The 27,687-nt window shown below is 44.4% G+C and overlaps 2 protein-coding genes across 5 annotated transcripts in view; one reads left to right on the forward strand and one right to left on the reverse strand.

The window, feature by feature from the left end:
* LOC144688041 (dedicator of cytokinesis protein 2-like) overlaps positions 1–27,687 on the forward strand; it is a 1,154,257-nt gene that overhangs the window by 462,231 nt on the left and 664,339 nt on the right. The gene's annotated exons all lie outside the window — the stretch shown is intronic.
* Positions 17,163–27,687, reverse strand: part of LOC144688141 (INSYN2B protein-like) — a 133,869-nt gene continuing 123,344 nt past the window's right edge. For all 4 annotated transcript variants that reach the window (XM_078554707.1, XM_078554709.1, XM_078554706.1 and 1 more), the window contains exon 4: positions 17,163–17,634. In XM_078554707.1, coding sequence (XP_078410833.1) covers positions 17,448–17,634 — 187 coding nt within the window. In that variant the 3' untranslated portion in view covers positions 17,163–17,447. The remainder of the gene's footprint in view (positions 17,635–27,687) is intronic.

The raw sequence follows: 27,687 nt of genomic DNA on the forward strand, positions 1-27,687 counted from the left end.
TTGCTGTCTTTTATCTGGTTCAATGCTTGTCAAGGCAGGAGATTCAACATTGTTCCACTCTTTAGCCCTGGCCAATGCTACCACCTGTCCCAGTCAGTCCCACATGATCCAATTCTCTCCGTTTTCACTCGTATTATTCCATTGCACCATCTTCTGCTCCATCTCATACTTTTTCAAGACCTCAGTCCGGTAAACCGTTCTCCCTCCCAGCTGACTTCTCCTCCTCGATAAGCTGAGGCCCTTTTCCAGTGGGTCAGACAGATCTTAAACATCACATGGCACTGTCCAACGAGCTGGACTTCCTACATTCTTTTTTACGTGCGTTCGTGATTCATAAATGGTGCCGAAAATTCTCTGTGCCAAAACTATTGGGTGGAGGTCAATATACTCCATTTTCACCTGAAATGTCTCGTTTGGACCCCACACCTTTTAAACAGCAGGACATGCCTGGAGTGAGTTATTAGGACCTGGGATACACTGTCTGTAAAGATGGGGCAAGCGGATGCAATAGCAACTTTCAAAAGAGAATTGGATAAGTGCTTGAAGGGGGCAAAGTTTGCAGGTCAATGGGGAAAGAGCAGGGGAATGGCATTAATGTGAAAACCCTGCCATAGCTGGGCAGGCTTGGTGTCGTATCCTGTGACTCTGTGGAGGCTGAAGGGAGTACTTTGTGTGTTTGTAATGTGTAAAGTTTGTTTTCCACTTTTTCTTTTATTTCTCACTGTGAATTGCCTGAACCTGGTTCCGAGTGCCTCTCCCAGGCCCAGCCTTTCGGACCCCTCTGCCCAATGAGGAGTAAGTATTATATCCCAAATGGGCGGCATGCCATTATCGGGGAGCATCAGCGCCGAATGAAACAAGGGAGAGTTGGGCCCCGTTTACTGAAGGTTCAGCCCACCAGGTATTACCACCCATCCAATACATGGGCAACACAGGTTTAATGAGGACCTCTCTGGTGAGCTGTGAATGCATGAAAGAGCCTGCTCTGAAGAAGGGTCATACAGACTCGAAACGTTAACTCTGTTTCTCTCTCCACAGATGCTGTCAGACCTACTGAGTTTTTCCAGCATTTTCTGTTCTTATTATATTAGGGCCTCACTGTATTCTGTTTCGGGATGACCTCAAACTACCCTCATCTGCCCGGACTGCTCACTCCGTGGCTATGGCACAAGCAGCCATGGTGGGATGGAGGGGATAGAAATCTCTGTAACATCAGCCAAGATCAACGTGGACACACAATGGCCAGGTCGCTGACACACTTTACCTAAGACTGATCCAATTTTAAATTACAACAAAGCAGCAGAGAAAGAGGGCTACACAGTTTAATGAGGTTGCTGATTTCCACCAGGTTCCAGATGCAATCATTGGAATCCACCTGGCTTTGAGGTTGCCCACACACACTCAGCAATGCCAACAGGAAGAGATTCTGCTCTTTCAAGGCTCAATATCAACAACCCCAGGGTCATCCATATTCATGCCCTATAAGCAGGAAGTTGCCATGAGGCCTTCATCCATTGCAATTCTGCCCCTCCAGGCCACTCAGCCTCTGACCTCATTACAGCTTTGGTCCAAACATGAACAAAAGTGTAACTCAAAAGGGGAGGTGAGATTGACTGCCCTTGACATCAAGGCAGCATTTGAATGAGTGTGACATCAAGGAAGCCTGGTACAATTGAAATCAATGGGAATCAGGGCAGAATCTCCCCACTGATTGTACTCACCCCTAACACAAAGGAAGGTGGTTGTGGTTGTTGGAGGCCAATCATCCAAGTCTCAGAACATCGCTGCAGGAGTTCCTCAGGGTAGTGTCCTCAGCCCAACCATCTTCAACTGCTTCATCAATGACCTTCCCCTCATTATAAGGTGAGAAGTGGGGATGTTTGTTGGTGTTTGCATAATGTTCAGTACCATTCACAATTCCTCATACTAAAGCAGCCCAGCGAGACCTGGGCAACATTCAGGCTTGGGCTGATAATTGGTAAGTAACATTCATGCCACACAAGTGTCAGGCAATGACCATCTCCAACAAGAGAGAATCCAACCAATCGCCCCTTGATGTTCAATGGCATCGCGATCGCTGAATCCCCCACAATCAACATCCTGGGCATTACCATTGACCAGAAACTGAACTGGACCAGCTATATAAATACTGTAGCTACAAGGGCAGGTCAGAAACTTTGTGGCGAGTAACTCATCTCCTGACTTCACAAAGCTGTCCACCATTTACAAGGCACAAGTCAGGAGTGTGATGGAATACTTGCCGCTTGCCTGGATGAGGTCAGCTTCAACAACAGTCAAATTGGCACCCCATCCACCAACTTAAACATTCACTCCCTCCACCACCGAAGCACAGTGGCAGCAGTGTGTACTATTCACAGAGTACTGGTACAGTGAGGCATATACCTCTCCTAGTTAGCTAATCAAGAGGACAGTCAGGGTGCTAAAACCATGTGAGCCCTTCTCCATTAGCTTGGAAATTACATTGAGCAGTTCTCAGTGACTGTGGCATCTGATGACAGATCATGTCAGATGCCCACTGTTGATACTCTAGTCTCACCTCCTCCTCCCCCATTTGCAAATGAAGAATACATTTCCTCAATGCACTGCCCATCCTGTGACACATACTAGCCTTCTTCAGGCAGACATGACTGAAGATAAAAAATAAAGAGCTTACATTTATACCGAATTTCTCATGAGCTCAGATTGTCCCAAAGGACTTTACAGCCAATGAGGTACTTTTGAAACAAAAACAAAAAATGCTGGAAAAACTCAGCAGGTCTGACAGCATCTGTGGAGAACGTTTTGAGTCCGTATGACTCTTCTTCAGAGCGGACTTTTGAAGTGCAGTGAGTGACTGTTGTAATGTAGGAAATGTGGCAGCCAATTTGCACACAGCAAGCTCCTGCACAGCAAGCTCCCACAAACAGCAACCTTTTTTTAGTGCTGTTGGTTGAGGAATAATTGTTGGGCTAAGATATCAGGAGAACTTCCCTGATCTTTTTTGAAGTAGTACGCAGGGAAGTTTTCCATTCCATCCAAATAGGGCAATAAAGCGACTGAGACTATTGAAATTTCTATATTAAATTTATTCTGTAATTACATATTCTATAATTCCACATGAATTCTATATGAAATTTCTAGTCAGCTGCTTTAATAAGGAATTAAAGAAGAGACAGGGTGGGCTGGGGAAAGCGAGGCCCTAACGATCTTCCTGCTCCTCCTGGCTCCCTAGGATTCTGACTGAAGAATAAGTAAATATTACTTAGCATGGCCACTTGTGACTGCCCTGCTGACAGCCATGTTTTTCTGACAGATTTGACTCCTGGTAGGAATGCCCCTGATTTGTTGGGGCATTGATGGCATCATCTGCCCATGCCTTTTATACATAAACGAGGAATCTTGTTTTTGCCTGGAGTGGGAATTGTGGTCAACTTTACGGCCAGCAAAGGTTAAGTCGTCGTGTAGTGGGAACAGAGCAACCTCAGGCTAGTATGTGCACCGAGCCTGATCTTAATCTTCTCTCCCTCCCTCAAAGCCGAATAGGCGAGGACAACTAAAATCAATCATTCATTCATTCATTGTTGCTATCACCTACCTTGATTTTAAAATTCTCATCCTTGTTTTGAAATCTCTCCAGAGTGTCATCCCTCCCTATCTCTGTAACCTCTTCCAGTACTACAACCTCCTGAGATCTCCACGCACCTCCAATTGTAGCCTCATGTGCAGTGCTCGCCCCATGATTTTAACCTCTCTGCCATTGGTGGCCGTGCCTTCAGCTGCATAGGGCCTAAGCTCTGGAGTTCCCTCTCTATACCTCTCTCCTCTCCTTTAAGATGGTCTGTGCAACTTACTTCCTTGACCAAACTTTTGGTCATGACTTGTGGCCCGGTGTCAGATGTTGTTTGATAACAGTCCTCTGCAGCACCTTCGCTCATTTTACTTCACTTACTCCTATGTAAATGCAAGTTGTTATTGTGTGGCATCAAGCCATTTGCCCCTTTGCCCCTGTTTTATCTTTGGTTGCTCTTCACCTTTGCCTCTCTCTGCGTCTATATAATTCTCATCACATCTCAGTCCTCGTTTTATAACAGAACAACTGGTACGTTTACATTAAATTCACTTTCAGAGATGTGGGCGGCGCTGACGAGGTCAGCATTTAATGTCCAATCCCCAGTTGCCCTTGAGAAGTTATCATTAATGAATAAACTATTGGCTTGAAGATATTACACATGACTGCAACACTAGCTGATTTAGAATTCCAAAAAATTTCTACTTCTCAAAACCAATGATTGTATTATTGATTTTTTCATCTTTAGTTAATTAAAAGCAAATATGCAACTGCCTTTTTCATATCAGTCTCCACTTTTGACTTATGCATTCATAAGTTAGCTGAACCTCCGTGGAGTTGCTCGTAATCCCAGCAGTGTTGTGCTGTTTTGTCCCTTATATTACAGCAGTGACTGCATTTCAAACAAGCCACTTCATTAGTTGTAAAGCACTTTGGAGTATCTTAAGGGTGTGGATGGTGATATGTAGAGGCCTGTCTACCTTTTAGTTGCTGAGATGGAGGGGTGTTTATTCTAACCTTGTTCTGTTCTATGGTGAAGTGCTATAACTAGAAGCTAATTGCTGAGGAACTTTTCTGTATGTTGACAACTGCTCGCAAATCCTTAGCCCCTGAGATGATTCCAGGTTAACATGGTCAGAAAAAGAACAACAGGAGATGACTAGCTTGCTCAGATGTGATCTCTTGCCATTTTGGGAATATGATACCTGAGGTCATCAGATGAAAGTGCAAGATTTTTGTTTGTGTGTGCAACACTTTGAGCAATTACTCAGACTATCCATTGGATGAAATTGTGACTTTCCCTTCCTCGAATCCTGGTCCAATGTTGTATCAGGCGGTGTGTGAAACAGAGAAAGACTTGCCAAAACTACGATGACTCCAGACCCAGAGCAATGTGGTTGACTCTTAACTGCCCTCTGAAACGGCTGAGCAAGTCACTCAGCTCAAGGGCAATAAGGGATGGGCAACAAATGCTGACCTCGTTGTGATGCCCACATCTCATGGAAAGAAAAAATATAAAGAAAGGTCACTGCTCTTGAAATGGGCACTGACATTGCAATTAGAGCACAACCTTGTGGTTCTAATTAAAGGGGATGGTCATAGAGAAGAATATTTCTCAGATCAACATGTGAACAGAATTCTCCTTGCTCCTCCCATGGCAGGGTTGACTCCTTCAGACATGCATCTCCAAAGAATGTCTTACAGCCTCACAGTGCTTCAGATAATAGTGTTTTACCTTTTATTCTTTCAAAGGATATGGGCGTCACTGGCCAGGCCAGCGTTTATTATCCATCCCGAATTATCCTTGAGAAGGTGCTGGTGAGAACAAGCTGTTAGAGCATTGGAGAGCACTGTGGAGACTCATTAGTTCCCCCAATGCCTCCTGACTGAGATCAAAAGGTATTGAGAATTGAATCTGGTGTTTTGCTGGTCTTCTACACTAGGCACTGCCAGTGTTGTTCGGGCAATGGAAAAAGCAATGTTCTGAGTTTCGCCATTGTGTCGGAAGTATTAGACTTCAATGAGCCAGCGGATATTTTTCTTTTTGGTGGGTGCTTTGGTTTGCCTCGAGTGGTGAAAGTAGGACAAACTATAATAACAATTATGTATTACCGCAGGATTTAAAGTGCCAGGTTAAAGGAATTCCAATTTACAGATGATTGTCAAGTGAGCTTTCTTTTATAACAGACTTGTTTGTAGATAAAGGAGGACACCAGGCCCAATGAACTAACTCTTTCACCCCCTAGCGATGTTTTCTTTAGACCAGAGAGGTTACGATTGAATCTGAGGGAGGTGTTCAGAATTATGAATGGCATTTTTTTTTAAACTCGTTCACGGGATGTGGGCATCGCTGGCTGGACCAGCATTTATTGTCCATCCCTAATTGCCCTTGAGAAGGTGGTGGTGAGCTGCCATCTTGAACCGCTGCAGTCCATGTGGTGTAGGTACACCCAGTACTGTTGGGGAGGGAGTTCCAGGAGTTTGACCCAGCAACAGTGACGGGTCAAAATAAACTAAATTGGGAAAAAAAAACACCATTTCCACTGATCAATGGGTTGATGACTCGAGGCCAGAAATCAGCAAACAAACAAGGGAGGAGGTTAGGTGATTTAAAAAAAAATATACATCCATAGATTGATCACTGTTCTCTGAATCCTCATGAATGTATTGATGTTCTTCTGAAGGTGAGAAGCTCAAATTTACACTCAATTGTCTAAGTGTAGCCTCAAGGTGAGGAAAGCTTGGTTCAACTCAGTCAAATGTCCTTGAGGGTACCTGCTAGTTCACATCAAGCTTGAGTTAACAGCAGCTTCACATTCACTGGATGCTCTCAGAATTTCATCTGCTTGCCATCTGTTTTCATGGGAGATCAATAACACCTGATTATTTAGATATATGGATCGCCACTGTGCAGCACCAACTGCATGCTGGGATAGCCTTGCTCTTCAGTGTCCTGTGCCCAAAATGGCCTCCCAGATAATCGGTGCAAAACAAGAAAGTAAGGAGAATGCAAAAGAGAGGTGGAAAGTCAGGAAAATGTCTTTTTTTTTTAGTGAAACTTCACTTTGAGTGAAGAACAAAGCATTAATAGAGATTGTTGAGGTAGAATCTTGGTATTTACCATGCTTTTCGCAGGTTTCAAGTATAGGAGTATTCAAATAAAGGAGCTATAATGCTCCTTTAAATGTTATATTAATTTACCCAGCAAGGCAAAGGAAATGTAAAGGTGCAGTACTGTAGCAGTTAGCTTCTTGCCTGGACATACAATCAGATACCTAGACTAATGACCCAAAGAACATAGCTGAACTTTCAGTAGTCCATGGTGGAGGGACTGGAGTCTGAAAAGACCCAAAAATGGGAGGGAACTTCTGTTGAGCTGCCACCACAGCACATTTCCACCTCCGCCCGATTATGAAGAACTAAGGTTGACAGCAGGAATGACTACCCATCCTGCCATGTTGAGTAACAAATGGTGAATGGTAGTGGACAATTAAACATATGGCTGGAGGAGGAGGCTCGACAAATATCTCCATCCTCAATGACAGGGGAACCCAGCACATCAGTGCAAAAGGCAAGGTTGAAGCATTTGCTACCATCTTCAGCCAAGAGTGGTGAGTGGATGACAATCTCGGTCTTTCCTGGATGTCCCCAGCATCACAGATGCCATTGTTTAGACAGTTTGCTTCACTCCACATGATATAAAGAAATAGCTGAAGGCACTGGATTTTTTTTGTTATTTATTCATTCACAGGATGTGGATGTCGCTGGCTAGGCCAGATATTTTTGCACATACCTAATTGCCCTTAAGAAGGTGGTGGTGAGCCGCCTTCTAGAACTCCTGCAGCCCAAGTGATGTAGCTATACCCACAGTGCTGTTAGGGAGGGAGTTCCAGGATATTGACACAGCAACTGCAAAGGCTAGAAGTCCTGACAACATCCCAGCAATAGTATGAAAGAAATTTGCTCAGCAACTAGCTGCCCCTAGTCAAGCTGTTCCGGTACAGCCACAACACTAGCACCTACCTGAGAATGTGGAAAATTGCCCGGGTATGTCCTGTCTACAAAAAGCAGGACAAATCCATCCCAGCCAATTACCGCCCTGTCAGTCTACTCTGGATCATCAGCAATGTGATGGAAGGTGTTGTCGGCAGTGCTGTCACGCAGCACTTACACAGCAATAACCTGCTCACTGAGGTTCAGTTTGGGTTCCGCCAGGGCCACTCAGCTCCTGGCCTCATTCCAGCCTTGGTCCATACATGGAAAAGGGGGTTGAACTCAAGAGGGGAGGTAAGAGTGACTGCCCTGGACATCAAGTCTGCATTTGACTGAGTTGTGGCATCAAGGAGCCCTGGTAAAATTGAAGTCAAAGGGACTCAGGGGGAAAACTCTCCAATGGTTGAAGTCATACCTGGCACAAAGGAAGATGGTTGTGCTTGCTGGAGGTCAATCATCTCAGTCCCAGGATATCACTGCAGGAGTTCCTCAGGCTTTATCAATGGCCTTCCCTCCATCATAAGGTCAGAAGTGGGGATGATCGCTGATGATTGCACAATTTTCATTCGCCACTCCTCAGATACTGAAGCAGTCCATGTCCAAATGCAGCAAGACCTGGACAATATTCAGGCTTGGCAAGTAACAAGTGGCAAGTAACATTCAGGCCACACAAATGCCAGGTAATGACCATCTCCAATAAGAGGGAATCTAATCATCTCCCCTTGTCATTCAATGGCAGTACCATCATTGAATCCCCCACTTTCAACATCCTGGGGTTACCATTAATCAGGAACTGATCTGAACCAGCCATATAAATACTCGGGCTGCAAAAGCAGGTCAGATGCTTGGAATTCTGAGGTGAGTAGCTCAACTCCTGCCTCCCCAAAGCCTGCCCACCATCTACAAGGCACAAATATGATGGAATACCTTCCACTTGCCTGGATGAAGTCAGCTCCAACAGTACTCAAGAGGAGCAGGCTCAGTGGGCTGTGTGGTCTACCCCTGCTCCTACTTCTTATATTCTTATGTTCAACACCATCCAGGACAAAGCGGATGCTTGATTAACACCTCATCCACTAACTTAAACATTCGGTCCCTCCACCACTGAGACACAGTGGCATCAGTGTGTACCATCTACAAGGTGAACTGCAGCAACTCACCAAGGCTCCTTTGACACTACCTTCCAAACCTGTGAGCTCTACTATGTAGAACAACAAGGGCAGCAGATGCATGGAACACCACCACCTGCAAGTTCCCCTCCAAGACACACAACATCCTGACTTGGAAGTTTATTGCCATTTCTTCACTGTCGCAGAATCAAAATCCTGGAACTCCCTTCCTAACAGCACCATGGCTGTATCTACATCAGATGAACTTCATGAAGGTGGCTCACCACCACCTTCACAAGGGCAGTTAGGGAGGGGCTATAAATGTTGATCTTGCCAATGATGCCCATATCCCATGAAAGCATGAAAAAAATTAAGCCCCTTGAAGTTGCAATTAAGGGCACTCTCCTGATTTATTAAACCAATTTCTGTGATGGGATTTGAACTCATGATTTGAGGTTTCTCATACCATAAGCACTATAACTACCAAAATCATTGACTCATGCACCTCTACAATTCATGGCACAAGTGATCTGCAATATCTCAAGAGTAGTAGATTTTCATGTCTCGGTCTAGACAGCGAGTGCCTGCAGAATGTTTGACTGTGGCAGCCATCACACCCAAACCTGATTGCATCCTCAGGCAACATATATTTTGTGGGTGTCACTGGCACGATTAGCATTTATTGCCCATTCCTTGTTGCCTTGAGGGCATTGGGAGTCGACCAAATAGTGTGGGGTCACAGGTAGGTCTAGAGCAGGTAGGGGCAGCAATGTGGGTTTTACAACAATTGGTTTTACGACAATCCGACAGCTTTCTCGTTAATTTTATCCTACCCATAAATGAGGAGATTCAATGGGCAGGACTTTTATTTTGGGGTCAGGGCATTGATGCCAGGATGATTTCTGGGTTCCAAACCAACACAATGTAACACGTCCAACACGATCTTTGTAGGATTGGCCAGTTAATGGCCAGACAGCATGTTCACTGCCAATTAGGGATGGTGGGAAGGATCCCTAAGCTGGAGGGTCAGAAGGAGGCTCCCAGCAGTGAGAAAGTTGTAGCTTGCCCAATGCTCTTGAGCTGTTCAAAGCAGCTCATCTCTTTCACATTACTGCCCTCTACGTTGCTTTTAGGGCAGAATTGATCCCCTTGCATCATAGCAACCAGAATTACAGACAATACTCCTAGTGCAGCCTGACTCGGACACCACACAGTTCCAGTATGATCGCCGGGATTTGAACACAACTCATTTACTGATATATCCCACCTCCAACTTGCTCTGTTCATCACCTTTTTTGAGCGGTGAGCCAATGCTCAGGCTTTCCTTCACTTAGTCAGTTCAATTTTGCCTTTATTTCTCCCAGTAACATGTAGGGTTTTAGCTGTGGTGATGCGTAAGGTAGCCTAACATCATGGTAAAAGGCAAACCACTCGGACAAAAAAATGCACTCAAGGCTTCAATTCTGCCATTGATGCATTGTTGCAGTCAAAAGGGGGTTTCCTTCACAAAGTGAGTCCATCATTTTCAGAGGTGCAATCATTAGATTGAACGCGCGACTTAGTGTCAAAACACCAATCACATTCAATCCAATATGGTGTGGAGTTGAGTTCAATTACTGCTGGTTGGAGCCCACTAAAACATGGGTCAATAGCCTTTACATTGAACAGGTGGGTAGCCGTAGGGAGCAAGGCTTTATTTTTTTGTGGAGCTGCTCTGTACAAATGTCAGACATATCAGAGGGGAAGAAGAGATTAATTTTGACCTCCTCTACTGTGATGCCTTGCAGGCCAGCTGTAAGTGTGCACTGTGTCTGTAGTTAGAGATCAGTCAATTTATCCCTGCTTGTCAGTTCAAGTGACAAATAGTCAAAGCCTCTTTGAAAACCCTACCTTTACCTCCCAATGATCACAGTGAATTGCACGGAGACCTTGAGATGCTGTTGCCCCTGGAGACTGCACTGAGGACCCCTGTTAACTACAGATATTAAACAGTTTATTTGCATCGCTACTCCCTACAATCCTGATCTCCTTGTCCTTGACAATCACAAATAACGTGAAAAACGGATTTGAAAGGAACTGGCCATGAATGAAATGAGATACTTGGTTGAAGCACCTGACACAAAAATAGCATCCATTTCACACCAGGTCTCAGTCAGCATGATTCGCAAGTGCACGTTCCTCTTGACGTAACTCATTCTGATAAGTAAGCGCAGCTCTTACATGTTCAAATGAGCTGGAGATCAATCTTGCTCCTTAAATATAAATCTCACATTTAATGGCCCCCTGCCATTTGCAGGCCTGAAAATCCAAGTTACGAGTATCGAGGCAGCGCAAGAATAGAGACAAAGAGATACAGAGAGGATGACACAAAGCAAGAGAGGATAGAGGGAAATTCATAGGGAGAGGGAGACAGAAAGAAAGAGAGATATATAGACAAGGACGAAAAAGAACACAGCAAAACAAGAGAGGGAACAAGAGGTGGTTGAGATGGGGTTGGGGGATGGCTGGGGAGAAAGTCCAAGAGAGAAAGGTAGACATGGAGTCAAAGAGACCACAGCATAAAGAGAGTGACAATGAATAAAGAAGAAAAGTGATAGCAGGAGAACAGGAGAGAAAGCCCAAAGAGAAGCTAGAGGATGTTTTAGAGACAGTGGAAGAGAGAAAGATTTGCATTTGCACAATGAATTTTGCAACCTCAAGATGTCCCAAAGCATTTTATAGCCAAAGTGAAGTACTTTTGTAACAGGAAATATGCCAGTCAATTAGTGCACAGCAAGATCCCACCAAAACGTAATGACCAGATCACTTGCTTTAGATGTTGATTGAAGGATAAATATGGGAGAGAAAGTTCTTACTCATCTTTGAATTTAATGCCATGGTGATCTTGTGATGTCCACCTGAGATGTTTAACGTCTTATGCGAAAGACAACAGTGCAACCCTCCCTTAGCGCTGCAACCTAGGGTGGGTCTTTCCGGCCCCACCAGCGGCAGAACCGGAAATCCACGCCCAAAGACAACGGGACTTTTGGCTGCTCTCCAAATTTTCTGGTCCCACCTGGGCCGATCCCTGCCACCGGCGGGACCAGAAAACCCCAGCCCGACTGTCAGCCGAGGTCACGACCTCAAGTCGCTGGGTGACATTTGAACCCGCAATCGTCTGATTCAGAGCCAAGGCTGACACCAGCCGAGGTCCTTCGACTGACTGCTGGAGCAAAGGAACACGGGGAGAAAGACATCCCATTTTTCACCCGTCTCAAAATTGTGGACCTGACAATGAGTCCCCGGAAGAAAACGTAAATTAGACTTGGCATCGAAGAATGAATGTGGTCATGGACGATTTGTGTTGCATATAAGCTTTTTACCGTTCTGATGGAATACCTGCAGGCTATTAATAAGTGTTGCAGTCACTGAGGGCTGATGAATTCTAGAATTACTTTGAACGGAAAGGTCTGATAATTTACAATTCATATGCGCTGTCTGTATTTGCTAGCCTAGCAAAAATAATTTTAGTGGGAGTATATTTATTTATATTTTTCCCTCTCAAATCATTATTTCTCCTTTAGAACTCAATTTCTCTCCAATTCGTAGGATGGAATTTGCTGAACTTATTCCTTGTTTTTTTTTTAGATGAATGGGAAGAGTACTTAAGAGGTTTTTTCTTTCTCCCAGTCTTGGCCACTTTGCCTCGGAGCTGAATATCTTCTGGGAGACAGTGGCGTTGTGGTAATGTCACTGGACTAGTAATCCAGAAGCACAAGCTAATTTCCTAGGTTTAATGTCTCAGGTTCAAAATGGCAGCTGGTGAAATTTAAATTAAATTTATTTATAAATTGAATAGGCTAATAACATTTCTGGAATTGAAAGCTCGTCTCAGCACTGGTGCCACGAAACTATCATCAAAAAACATCTGGGTCATTAATGTCCTTTAGGGAAGGAAATCTGCTGCTCTTAGCTGGTCTGGCCTACATGTCACTCCACAGCAATATGGTTGACTCTTAAATGTCCTCTAAAATGGCCTGACAAGCCACTCAGTTGCACCAAACTGCTATAGAAAAGTCAAAAAGGAATAAAACTGGACCGTCTACCTGGCACCGGCTTAGGCACCCAACGACAACTACACACTCAGCCTTGCAAAATCCTCCTTACTAACATCTGAAGCCTTGTGCAAAAATTGGGAGAGCTGTTCCACAGACTAGTAAAGTAACAGCCTGGCGTAGCTTAACTCACGGAATCATACCTTACAGATAATGTCCCAGACACCACCATCCCCATCCCTGGGTATGTCCTGTCCCACCAACAGTGTTGCCAGCATAGCAGTATACAGTCAGGAGGGAGATGCCCTGGGAGTCCTCAACATGGACTCTGGATTGAATTTTCATGGCATCAGGTCAAACATGGGCAAGGAAACCTCCTGCTGATTACCACCTACTGCCCTCCCTCAGCTGGTGAATCCATGCTCCTGAATGTTGAACACCACTTGAAGGAAGAACTGAAGGTGGCAAGGGCTGAATATTTCAGCGGTAGATGCGTTGAGGCCTTGGCAGTCAAAGGTGATATTCCAAAAGTGCAAGTAGGTGGTCTTGGTGATAGTGATGGTGTGGATACATGATCGGAAGCTCAGCTGAGGGTCAAGTAGGACACCAAGGTTGCAAAGACTCTGGTTCAGCCTCAGGCAGTGCCCAGGCAGGGGGATGTGGGGGATGGAGGAATGGTGGTTGAGTTGGGGGGGTGCAACTAGTGAATACACTAGAGGCTAGTGAATACAGTGTGTGACAGGAACAAAAAGAACAATGGCTTCGGCCTTCTGAATATTTAGTTGGAGGAAATGTTTTTTCCTTGAATACAGATCCAACACCACTTTGTTCTGGTGGTAGGTGAGGATCCACGGATCTCTGGTAGCCGGAAGGACACATAGTTGGGAAGAAGATACAACATGAAAATGGGCCATTCCGCCCACCAGCTCCATGCTGGCATTGACCCTCCACTTCATTCTAATCACATTTACCCACTTTGTTCAGGCCGTTGATATACGTGACTGCATGAGAGCCAGGAGTCTGCAGTTGATGGAATGGTAGTGAAGGGAAAAAAAAACAGTTTACAACATCCCAGTTAAACTCCTCAATCGCATCCACCTTTATGGTAATCCCTCCGCCTGATTCCTTTTCTTCCATCCTGTGTGTTTCTGCTTTACAATTATTTTCCTTTCCTTCCTCTCCCATCCCCTGAACCTTCGATCCTGTCAGCCAAAGGCAAACGTCAGTGTTCCTCAGCAGTGAAAAGGTGTTAGGCATCAGAATATTCCTCCACCCACCACCAACCCCATTCCTCATTATCTGATTTCGCCTGGTGGTTCCACTGTGCTCATGCCTTATATTTCAGTGGGCACAGGCCTGCTGAGCCTCTGGAGAGCAGTGTTTCTGCAGCGATACGCTTAGTTCTTATAAGCTCCATTTGCTCAGGCCCTGGGTGTAGGTCAGAAAGCCACATCGTTGCCTACGCTGGAGCAGGTTGCGCCATTCTGGAGACTGCATGGACATGACCTATGTGTCTTATGACCCTGACAATGCGCAAAGTTGCAGCCTCGGCCAACTGACGCACTGAATTGTGCTGAGTGCCTTTATGGGCCAGGCTAAAGAGCCTAAGTGACAGATTGAGAAACCCAGCAAGAGAAAAGGCTTGCTGCTGTCGAACTTAGAGGAACCAGGTGTAAACAGGTTCAGTAGTGCCACCCAGCATTTGAGAGTAGGCAGCTCCATATGCTGCCCAAGTGCCTTGAACAGAAAAAAACAACTCGCTTCAGGATAAGTTGTGTTTCCTGGTCAATTTTTCAGTCAATTGTTCTCTTTGGCTCTACTTCCACCTTCACAAACTGCCCTGTCTCTCCGTCATTTCTTCCTATCCATTGACCTTCCCCCATATTCATTTAAACCACCGGATAATAATAGGGGAGCTTTGCAGTGCATGCAACAGCTTAGCAGAGTGGCCAGTCACAAAATTGACCCTGAGGGAACTGTTTGATATGTGGAATCTTTTGTAGAACAGAACCATAGAAGGAGAAAAGCACAGAAATATCCCGACCAGCATTTCCGCTTCAACCGATTCCTTGAGTTTGGAAGACGGTGGGTGGATCTGAGTGAGGCGTTTGAAATGCTACGGAGATTCAAAAAGGGTAGATGGAGCAAAAGAACTTTCTCTGGTGGGGGACATCAAGAAAAAGGGGGCAGGCACAGTCTTAAATTGAGAGCTAAGCCTTTCAGGAGGGAAATCAGGAGCACTTCTTCACAAAAAGGGCAGTGGAAGTCTGGAACTCTCGGTCCCACAAAAGGCTGAGGGTGCTGGGATGGTCAGCTAAATACTTCCAGATTGAATTAACCGTGTCTTTTCCTGTTGGGTAAGGGTATCAAAGGACTGAGGAGCAAAATCAGGTAAATGGAGCTGAGGTAAGTATCAGGCATGATCTCAATGAATGAGCTTGAGGGGCTGAATGTTCCTTCGTCGCTATGAGAGGAACGGATGTGACTGTGATCCCATCCAATACGGGATTGCCCACTGTCCTGATTGAGACATGAAGGGCGCCCATGCACTTGGGTGGGGTAACATCGAGGGTTAGTGCAACTGCCAAAGAGAATGGACCATTTACTGGTACACCTCACCCAGTTCCACTGTTCCACATTTAAGACCAAGGCAAGTTCAGTTTACTTCTGGCCATTTGGTTTTATCCTGTGGAACAAACAATTGTCAAAACCCAAGGCGTCCTGTAAAAACTTTGCAGTAGTTCACGGGGAAACAGTGAAACCTCCGCACGCCCATTTTGTCACTCCATAAAATAACAAGTAGATATGCTCACACTTCCCCTGCTGATACTCGCATCTTTCCTTTACGCGTGTGTGAACACTTAAGCCTCCTGTACATTTTGAAAGCCATTCACCGTTGAAGTATAAACACCATCCTGCCATGATAATCTCAAGCTTTTCAGAAGGGCATAGCTTATCGAGAGCAGAAGAAGTCAGAAAGCTTTCGACTATCACTTTATTTACAGGGCACGAGCTTAGGGAATTGCTGGGAGCGGTTGGGGGTGTGCAGGGGGAAGTCAGAAAGGACAGACACTGAGAGACTACCTCGAAAGAAGTACGGTAGGAAAGTTTTTTAAGAGGATGATTGTAGTAAGAAGAGTTTTTTAATGAGTATTCTGCTGTAGATAGCCACAGAGGCTCACAGTTTAACACAGAGATCCTGCTGGCCACCCTGTTTCTAAAGAGAGGCCTAAGTGAAGGCCAAGGGCTCCCTCTGCAAGACACCACCATGAGTAGGAGAGAAGACCAGGCAAGTCAAGACACAGCGGTTAGCTGACGTCATGCAGGCTGGGTTTTAAACTGCCAGTATATACTAAGAGGAAAGTAGCAACCAGATGAACCAGAGTACACTGAGCACCCCTCCTGCTTTACCGTCATCTGAACTTAGGCGTTCTCTGCAGTCTCACACTATGGAGCTCCTCCCTCAAAGAAGGAAGGGGAGATGGATGGCAAAAGAAGAAAAACCTAGCCAATAAAATTTGGCAATTTAAATTACCTAACAGAGTGGTATTGAGAGTAGCTAGGTAAAACTGCTTCCAAATTGGGTGGGGCAGAGCGGGTGGGGGCACAATATTCACTGATACAATATTGAATCAGGGAAAAAAAAAGCAGATGGCTGATTCCAAGATCTCTACCAATTCTGCTTTACAATGAGTCACTAGGTGGTGTAATCCAGGTCCATCTCTGTGGTGACTTGCCTTTGTGTTTCTGATGAAGAAGCACTTTGTATCCAATTGAGAGTCTGACCCCTTAAAGGCAGAAATAGGGAATTCAATCATGACCAGGAATCACGGGGACCACCCACAGGGATCAGGGCCTTATACTTTTGAGATGATTCCATAAATCACACTCCAGGTGAGAAAGTGGGGTCACAGCGATCGCAGCCAAAGAGTTGCCTCGATAGATTGAAGTCCCCCGGTGAGCTACTTAACATTTTAAAAAATAACTCACTGAGGAAGTTGATGTGAAGGGATTTGCCAGTGTGCTAGAAATATTAACGCAGAGTAATTTCAGCTGCACAGCAATAAGCTCATTCAACACTCCCTCTTAACTTACTTCATCTCCTGCTCTTCAGTCTTGATGGTGACTTGCAATACAGAACCTTGGCACTTTAACCCAGTTTCTCAGTTAAATGAAAGACTTGGGTAAATTTCACAAGAATGAAATTGTGCAGGATGCAAATTGAGTCCATTAACCGTCATGGTCAGATTCCCAATCCTATTGATTAAAATTCTAAAATAAAAATACCCACCCCTGACAGAGAAAGAACCTGAAGGCCTATCTAGTACAACTTCTAATCATTTTTTCCTTATGGATCTAAACGATGTTTATTTTGATCCCAAAAAAAACACTTGATAATCTCTCTCCCATTTTCCCCCTTCACTCTTGCTGACTCTATAGATATATTTAGTAGCAATGTTAAACAATTAGATTTAATCTTTGAAATATAGCATTCTTAAATTGCACCCTGTAAATATGTAGAATACTTTTTTTTGCATTTTTTTGTTTGTTTCTCCATTGTGGCAATATTTCTAAAAATACAAAAGCTGGTGTTCAGGAAACAGTCACCTCATGGAAACAACGGACTTCTGTAGCCATACGAGAAGTCCCCAAACAGGAAGTGGTCAAAAGGGAAACCGGAAGTTGACTTCTGTGTTTACTGTTCCCTTGCAAATTCAGTCTGTAAGTGGTAAGTTCCGGAGTTCATAAGAACCAAAAGCATTTCCTTTTGGATTTTTTTGGTTCTGTCCTGGCAGGTTGCCGTGGTATTGGTGATTCTTCCTGCTTGTTCGGTGTGCCAGGCTGTTCTGAACTTTGACCTGCATCTGTTTCCATGGAGCTCAGGACCCTATGAAATCTGCCTTCTTGCTGCCTGAAATCGTGTTCCACACTGTAAACAGAAGCAAAAAGAAATACCCGAAGTTATTTTGTTTGTGCATCAATTTTCTCCTCTTCCCTGTTCCAGGGAGTTGAACATATGAACAAGGGGCAGGGGTAAGCCATTCAGCCCCTCGATACTGCCCCGCCATTTAATAAGATCATGGCTGATCTGATTGTAACCTGAAATCTGCATCCCACGTACCCCAGATAACCTATCACCCCCTTGCTTAACAAGAATCTATCCACCTCTGCCTTAATAATATTCAAAAACTCTACTTCCATCACCTTTTCAGGAAGAGAATTCCAAAGACCAAAGGCCCTCTGTGTGAAAAAATTTCGCCTCATCTCTGTTTTAAATGGGCGACCCCTTATTTTTTTAACAGTGACCCCTTGTTCTAGCATGTTGGCATATTTCCTATTGCTAGTTGCTTTTCATAGAATCCTAGAATCTTACAGCTCTGAAGGAAGCTCTTTGGCCCAATGTGTTATCCAATTAGCCCACTCTGCCGCTCTATACCCAATGCTCTGAAATCTTTCTTTTTCAAGTGTTTATCTAGTTTCCTTTGAAAAATTCCCATTGAACCTCCTTCCATTGCTCTTTCAATCAGTGCATTCATGATCATAACAACTCACTGTGTCAAAAGAATTTCCTCATCCCCCACCACCCCCAGCTCTTTTGCTAATTATCTTAAATCTGTGTCCCCTGGTTACTGACCCTCTTGCCAGAGTTTCTCCCTTTATCTATGCTATCTAAACCTCTCATAATTTTGAACACTCTATTAAATTTTCCCTTAACCTTCTCTGTTCTAAGGAGAACAAATGCAGTTTTTCTAGCCTCTATATAACTGAAGTCCCTCATCGCTGGTACCATTCTAGTAAACCTCTCTGCAGCATCTCTAAGATCTTGGTGTCCTTCAGAAAGGTTGGTGCCTTATATCAATTGGACACAACACTCTACCTGAGGCCTAGGCAGTGATTCATAAACTCATAAAAATTTAGAATGGCTTCCTTGATTTTGTACTCGATGCCTCGATTTGCAAAGACATGAATCCCTCAAGTTGTGTTCTTTTTTTAACAAGCTTAATAAATTTGTCCTGTCACCATTTTGAAAATGAGCCAGGGTTTCACTTCCCGGTTGCTACCCTAGTGATTTCAGCTGGGAAAATATGCATGTATGCTTGTGCATGCATTGGGTAAGCCGAGGTCCAAATTGAATTAGCCTTCCCTGAATAGTCTAGTGCCTCCTCAATGTCTAGCTCAGTTGGGTTTTGCGCTGGTTGAACTATGCCCCACAAAGTGGAATGGGAGGAGGTAACATACTGACGGTGGAGAGTAAGAAATAAAATCTGAAGTAAATTTGGCCAAATTCAGTTGCCCAAGTACAAAATAACCAAGGGAACACCTGGGTAGGAAAAACACCCCTTTTGTTTGCTTAACATCTGAAAGAATTCCCTCAGACCTCAGAGAGTTGTACCAAATTTGTAAATTCCCCTCTTGCAGCCAAACATCAAGAATCCTTGAGCCGGTCTGCCCCCAATTAATGTTATAGATACCAACTAGAGCAAGTACATTTTTGAAAGATTTAACTGTCGGAGACATGAGGGAAATCTTACAGTGTGTCACAGCAGCGCGAGAGAAATGAATCTGATAATGAAACTATAGATTCTGACACCCACTGAAGATAGTGTACATAGAATCACAAAGATACGCTATCATTTCAGAGTAGGAGTTTGATTTTAATCACTCTTAAGCATGGCAGTGATGGAGTTATCAGATAATGTAGTGCCTTTCCAAATGGGTCCTTGTCATTTGTCTGCAAGGGACCGGAACCAATTGTGAGAATCAGTTTCAGTAAAGCCGACTGAATTTTAAAAGAAAAATAAGATTTCATTTATTTAGCTTATGTGTAAAGCCATGATTGGAAAAGTGATTTGGCTAGTGGACCAGGCTGTTAGCCATCTGCAGTCTTTTGAGTTTGCGCTCTCTCTTAGCCTATGTCCGCATGGTTGTGACCAGGCATGAAGTATCCATTCACTTACTGAGGGACTTAACCCAACATATTACTTGTATCAAATCTACAAAAACAGACCAATGCCCTAGGTGGACGTTCATGCTCCTCATCACCTTATCAATATATTTTGCTATTCCTTTCAACGCACAATTAGTTATCTAGCTTCCTCTTAAATGCATCTAGGCTATTCAGCTGAATCGATCCATGTGGTAGTGAATCACATTCTAATCACTCTCTGGGTACAGACATTTCTCCTGAATTCCTTTATAGTGGGTTTATTGGTGACGATCTGATATTTGTGGCTCTGCGTTTTGATCTCCCCCACAAAGTGGAAACATAGGGCAGTATTCTCCAGTCGGTGAGCGGGGGCAGGACCTGCTCAGCACATAAAATGATGCCCGGTGACGTCAGGCTGCGTCCCGACATCACTGTGCGTCATTTAGATTGTCAGTTTGGCGGGCGCGTAGCTGAGTTGGCTGCGTGCCCGCCGAATTGTCAAAGGCCTATTAAGGCCATTTAAATAGTCATTAATTCAATTAAATGAGCTGCCCGTCCAACCTTAAGGTTGGCAGGCAGGCAAAGAGCCCAGGCGGCCTTCGCATTTATCATGGGGCGGGATGAGGTTTCATGCAGTGTTTTAAAATGCAATGAAAATTTTTACATTAAATCTCTGACATGTCCCGGCTCATGTGACACAGTCACATGAGGGGACATATTTCAAAAGTTTTTTTCCTTCCTTTAAACTTACACATGTCAAACGGATCTCCCTGAGTCACCTCTGTGCCTCAGGGAGATCTCTGCACTCTTTTGTGTGCATGCGCAAAAGAGGACAGGGAACCACTTAGGGAATCCCCCCCTCTGCCTGCACAGGAAGTGCACATGCACTTCTGGGCACACGTCATGATGGGCGGGCCTTAATTGGCCTGGCCATGTAAAATGGCGGCGTCAATTGGGTTCACGCCTACCCCAGCACAACCTCCCCGATTGGAGGGGGGGGGGGGGGGAGTTTTTCCCATATTATCAATGTCCATGTTTATCAAACCCCTTGGTACTTTTAAATACCTCCACTAGGCCACCCCTTCAGCCTTTCCAAATGAAGGAAAAATGGCAGCTCCCTCCATTGGTTTATCAATAAAGTGATTGCTCAATGTCAAGCCATGTCTTCACAAATCAGGAAGATCCCAGCATCAGTGTCCGGTCAGGTAGCTGGGGTAGGAGGGGGGAGGGGGTAGAGCGAAGACTTGGGCTGCTACAATTGGTTTTGACTTTCTTTGGGGCAGGGAGGGCAAAGATCAACCAGAGTTGCCATTCTTAAACATTATCAAGCAAAAGAAAAAGAGCTCACATTTATTTAGTGCCTTTCATGACCTCAGAATGTCCCAAAATGCTTTGAAGCCAATGTAAACACACCAGAAGAAGAGGGCAGGGTGTCAGAGAAACAGAAGAAGATTTTCACTTGACTGCTTTGAGAGTGTGTGTGGTCACACAGGCTGACTTTTAAGGCAGTGTTGCTCGCCAAATATTTGTTGAGACCCACAATTCCAACCCATGCCCCATTGGAGGTCTGGTTTCTGGAATGTTGAGATTCCAACGTTTGGAATCTCAGGTGTTCAGATCTTAGATTGTCTTTTGTCTTGTCTTTTGAAGTTCTACACTGTCCTCCTCATGGTTCACAATACTTCAATATTTCATTTTGAAATTGTGCCCTGTACACCAAGGTCTAGGTCATTAATATCTATCAGAAAGAGCAGAGGCCCTAACACCAACCCTGGGGAACTCCACAGTAAACCTTCCTCTGATCTGAGAAACAATCGTTAACCACTACTCTTTGTTTCCTGTCACTCAGCCAATTTTGTGTCCATGTTGTTACTGTCCCCTTTATTCCATGAGCTCTCACTTTGCCCTCAGGTCTGTTGTGCAGCACATTATCAAATGCTCTTTGGAAGTCCACGTACACCACATCAGCAGCATTGTCCTCATCAATCCTCTCCGTTACCTCATCAAAAACTCCAGCAAGTTGACTTACCCTTAACAAATCCTTAATTAACCTGCATTTGCCCAAGTGACTATTAATTTTGTGCCAAATGATTGTTTCTAGCAGCTTCCCCACCGCTGAGGTGAAACTCACTAGCCTGTAGTTGCTGGGCTATCTTTACACTCTTTTTTGAACAAGGGTGTAACGTAACATTTGTAATTCCCCAGTCCTCTGGCACCATCCCTGAATCCAAGGAAGATTGGAAAATTATGGCTAGTGCCTCTGCAATTCCCACTCTCACTTCCTTCAGCATTCTTGGATGCACCTCAACCAGTCCTTGTGCCTTATCAACTTTAAGTACAGGAAGACAATATCTCCTCTTTTAATATTAGACCCTTCAAGTGTCTGAACTACCTCCTCTCTCACCATGACCTGGGAAGCATCTTCTTCCTTGGTAAAGACAGGTGGCAAGTATTCATTTAATACCTCAGCCATGTCGCCTGCCTCAATGCGTAAATCCCCTTTTCAGCCCTAATCGGCCTGACTCCTCCCCTTACCACTCTTGTATGAACTATATGCCTATAGAAGTCATTTGGATTCCCTTTTACGTTGACTGCCAGTCTCTTCTCATACGTTCTCTTTGCATCTCTCATTTGCTTTTCAAATTTCCTCTGAACCTTCCATATCTAGCCTGGTTCGCAGTTGTATTATCCACCTGACATTTGGCATAAGCGCATTTTTTTTCTGCTTCATCTTCATCTCTATCACTTTCATCAACAGAAAGCTCACTAACGCCTTGAGAATTTGAATGCAGTTTGAACAAAAACCTTTCAATTAATCAGTAAGAGTAGCCATGAGGCTTTAAGATGGTTGTAAAAACCCAATTGGTTCACTTAATGCCCTGTAGGGAAGGAAACCTACCTGCCCTTGCCTGACTAACCTACATGTGACTCTAGAAAAACACCAATGTGGTTGGCACTAAACTGTCATCTGAAGTGGCCCAGAATACCAGGAAGTTTTATCGAAGTTGCTACAATGAATTGAATGCAGGACTTTAAGAAGGCCCACAACTACCTTCTCAAAGCAAGAAAAGATGGCTAATAAATTCCAATCTTGCCAGCCAAGCTCATATCCCGAAGGTGAATTGTTGAAACAAATTAACATTCTTCTTGTTACGTTATCTGTATTCAGCAAACGTGTTTTTATTTAATAAATCAGTCTGCTGTCACAATAATTTCCGGCTATATGTTTTCACTTGTAAAATGCAGAATTGCATTTTACTCACAGCACATTTGAAGGAGTTTGCAGTTTTTCCTACATGAGCTATCTGTGCGTTTATTTTAATGCCGTATTAAAATACAGGATCTGCAGCATAATTGGAAAGCATTTTGTTTTAAAAATTGTCTGCCTGAATAAACAGTGAGTGGATTATGCGATAGGCCCTTTCAGACACCAAGAGATGGAGACTGTTTTATGTCCAATATCACTTTCTTCATTCTCCTGGGCTTCAGTTCAACTTCAGCCAATCACTTAAGAACTGTCTGGGTGAACGACTTACTGTTGCGTCATTTCACAAAATGTTTTAGATCGTGAATCCTGGGATTTCGTGGTTACAAAGGAGGCTGAGGTTGGAAAGGAGGGTTCCCTGGATTGTAAATTCTCAGACAGACTAGGTCTGGGTTCAATTTCCCAGGTTATGCCGAGTTAATTCAGAATATATTTTACAAGGTTGCTCTCCTGACAAAGAGCTTTGCACACGTGGGTTGCTTATCAGGAACTTGTGGAATGCAGGACTTTTCAAAATCTACCCAATACCCTTTGCAACTCTGCTCCTCCATGTTGACTCCCTGAAAAGTGACTGCACTTTAAAAGCACTTTATTGATTGTAAAGTGCTTTGGGACATTCTGAAGTTGTAAGGCACTAAATAAATGCACATCTTCCCTTTTAGGAACATGGGACTTAGGAGCAGGAGTAGGCCATTTGACCCTTCAATCCTGCTCCGCCACTCAATAAGATCATGACTGATCTGGTTGTGATCTCAGTTTCACTTTCCTGTCTGCCCCCCCATCACGCCTGACTCCCTTGTCTATCAAAAATCGTAACTCAGCATTGAAAAAAAATCCAATAACCAACCCTCCACTGCTTTCTGGGGAAGAGAATTCCACGGACTAACAACTCTCTGAAAAACAAACTCTCCTCATCTCTGTCTTAAATGGGAGACCCCTAAATTTTAAACAGTGTCTCCTAGTTCTAGTCTCCCCCACTAGAGGAAAGCATCACCTTATCATTTGACTTTTCACACGTCCCAACTGAAACCTGGACTCCTAACCTGATCCCTGGAGTCACATTCCGACTGACCCCCAGAATCCCAGTGTCCTTAACTGATGCCTTGAATCCCATTTTGACTTATTCCAGAATTCCTATCTTAACCAATCTTCAGACCTTTTTGTTTCATTCATTCATTCATGGGACGTGGGCGTCGCTGGCTAGCCCAGCACTTATTGCCCATCCCTAATTGCCCTTGATTTCCATCCTGACTGACTGCTGGCCTCGCCCTCACCCCGTCGGTAAGTTTTATTCATTCACAGAATGTGGCCTTGCTGATGCGACCAGTGCTTATTACCCACCCGGAATTGGAGGGGAGGTGGTGGAGAGCTGCATTCTTGAATCCCTGGAGTCTTTATTGTGCAAGCGTTCCATCGGTGTTGTCAGACCCAGCAGCTTTTCGGGAGGCATTAGCATTGGCGACGTGTTTTCTTTTCATCCTCGCAATGCCACACTCAGAAATATTAAGAAAGTGTTGCCTATGGTTCCCGTGCAGATGCTCAGCGGGGAAATAGAATCTAACCAGTCCCATTTCACTGCAGAGTATGCTCCACCAGGGCTTACCAGACATAAGTGAGGCCTCCGTCACCATTGATTATCAGCATATTTCGACATTAATGTTGGTATAACGCAGCACTCTTCACAACCCCCCCCAACTGCCAACCACCATAAATGTCAATAAATAAATCTTTATACATTTCTAAAGCAAGAGAATAAAAGCTCAACTGCGTGCAATGCGCTGCTTATTAAAAGCTGATTCTTGCAGTCTCTGAGCCGTGTAGATTTTTGCATGCCTCGCAGCCAAAATCTCTGGAACCTGTGTAATCTCATTTATTTTTATGTGCAATAAAGTGGAAAATAGCTGGAACATTATTTGAAAGAGCTGATAGACGAGGTTAGATGTTATTAAAAGAAATTAAAAATTGATTTCTGCCAAATGTGCAGGCAGTAGCGATTTCATGGATTTTTAACTTTAATATTCCTGTGATTTAATAATTCTAATATAAGAGGGTTTTTTTTTAAAAAGAGAAACCAGAGGAGCCCGTTTTTTTTTTTTGTTCTCGATGGTGTGTAGGGATTATTTACAGTCAAACCATGAACATTGTGCGGAGAATCCTGCTCCTTCAGTGATGGGGTTGAATGGTATTGGAAAAGACGCATTCTGAAGGACAAGTACAATATGCAACATCAAATCCTCTGCACCTTAGTAATTGATCTTAATCCAGGTAGATCTACATAATCCCAGCCTGAACCACTTGCAATTTTTCTTTCCACCCTTATCTCCTTTAACATTAAAATTCGCCAGTGGTTTTGCCATCGCCGTTTGAAGCTGGCACACTAGCTCCTAGACTTGCCATATCCTTAAATCCATGTCAGTCTATTGATGGACTTGCACTTTGCTAAAACTGAACAACCTGCCAGGACAGAGCACAGGTAGGCTCCCGGCTGTTAGCCCTGCTAGGATGGCTCTACACGTTAGGGCATTGACTTGCCACATTATCTGTTGTCAAGAGGGTAGAGTGGCAGTTCGTTAGACATAGCTATATAGAGATCTGCGTCCAGATGTTTGATAATCTTTTTGACATGGACAGATCCAGTAACAAGAGCTGATATAAGACTGACTGCCCTTGACATCAAGATAATATTTGACTGAGTGTGACATGAAAGAACCCTAGTTAAAATAGAGTAAATGGGAGTTAGAAGGAAAACTCTCCAATGGCTCGAGTAATATCTAGGACAAAGGAAAATGGCCGTGGTTATTGAAGGCCAGTTAACTCTTCTTCACCACATTTCTGCATGAGTTCCTCAGGGTATTGTCACAAATATCTTCCAAAAGAGGGTCTATAATCAGCTCCTCTTGACATTCAATGGTATTACCATCACTGAATCTCCCAACATTTACAACTTGGGGGGGGTCACCGTTGACCAGAAATTTAATTGGGTCAGTCATATAAATACTGTGGCTACAAGAGCAGGTCGGAGGCTGGAAATTTTGTGGTGAATAACTTAAATTCTGACTCACCAGAACCTGTCCACCATCTAGAAGGCACAGTGAGGAGTGCGATGGAATATTCCCCACTTGTCTGGATGAGGGCAGCTTCAGCAATGCTCAAAAAGCTTGACACCATTCAGGAAAAAGCAGTTGCTTGTACAGCACCCCATCCATCACCTTCAACCTTCAAGATTGACACATAGGGCAGAATCTTCTGCCTGTCGGGCGGGCCGGTTGGCAGCGGGCGTGGGCGGAGCTGATCACCGCCCGTGGTTGGCTGCGCACCGCCATTTTACATAGGTGGGCCTGAACGTGCGCCCGGTAGTGCTCAGCGCTACCTGTGTGGGCGGGGGGGAGGAGGGAGAGTCGGGGCCTACGCTCTTTTTGCGCATGTGCGCGAAAGAGCGCAGAAATCCCCCTGAGGCACGGGGGCTGCCTCAGGGAGATTAAGTCCAAATTGAAAGTTTAAAATAAAGGCAGATTAAAATTCTTTAGACATGTCCCTTCATGTGACAGTGTCACATGAGCTGGGACATGTTTATGAAATGTGTGAAATTATTTTATTTATTTAATAAAACCTCCAGGAAACCTCATCCCGCCCGTGGATGAGGTTTCCTGAAAAACGCGAAGGCCGCCTGGGCTCTTCACCTGCCCCGCCAGCCTTAAGTTGGATGGGCAGCCCTGTCAATTACCTCAATTGGTTTATCAATGGCCTTAACAGGCCGTTGACAGTTTGGCGGGTGCGCAGCCGCCTCCGGAATGATCGGAGTGACGCGTGGTGACGTCGGGAGACATGCCCAACGTCACCCCGCGTCATTTTATGTGTCGGCATGCAATGCCCACTCCCGCATGCCAATGTGAAAATTCTCCCCAAAGTGGCAGCCGTTTGTACCACACACAAGATGCACTCCAGCAACTTCCCAAGGCTCTTCCAACTGCACCTTTTAAACCCGGTGACCTTTACCACTTAGACAGACAAGAGTAGCAGGTACGTGGGGACACCACTATGTTCCCCTCCATGTCACTCACCATCCTGATTTGGAACTATATCACCACTCCTTCAGTGGTGCTGGATCAAAATCCTGGAAACCCCTCACTAACCAGCACTACGGTGTACCTGCACCACAAGGACTGTAGCGATCCAAGAAAGCAACTCACCACCACCTTCCCAATGACAATCAGAGATGGGCAAGGAATGCTGGCCCTGATGGTGATGCTGGCATGCTTGGGAGGTTGTAGATTCAAGTGGATGGGTAGACAGAGTAGAACCTTGTGGGTTATTCGTCTTTCAAGTTAAGGAGATATCTGACGAGTTTGGGATGATTAGGTGTCCATAAAGTTGCATCTGATGGTCATCCTAGAAGGCATGATCTGTGCTAAGATGCAACAGGATTGGGATAAATATAACCGAGTCATTACTGGTGTTAATTGTATATTAATTGTGTTTAGTTGAACACAGACGGAGGGCATTAATCAGGGTTTCACTTAAGCAAATATAAAGCGATGCTTATTGTAACTGTGGTGTGGTTAAGTTTGGAGGTGTATGCTTGCAATATTTCTCTCTGTAAGTAAATGTAAGACTGGGTAAAGATTGGGTCCTGTGCTATCCTTCATCAATTGGCTTTCCAGGTTAGAACAACTGGATGAGGTAGCTCAGCATTCAATGAAGGCCCATTCTTCAGGCAATGTGCCTGGACTGCGAGGTTTTGCCATAACTGTGGCTGTTAAGCATATGATTAATTACTGTCAATAATATTT

The sequence above is a fragment of the Cetorhinus maximus genome, chromosome 1, assembly GCF_964194155.1.
Source record: "Cetorhinus maximus chromosome 1, sCetMax3.hap1.1, whole genome shotgun sequence".
Classification (NCBI taxonomy): domain Eukaryota; kingdom Metazoa; phylum Chordata; class Chondrichthyes; order Lamniformes; family Cetorhinidae; genus Cetorhinus; species Cetorhinus maximus.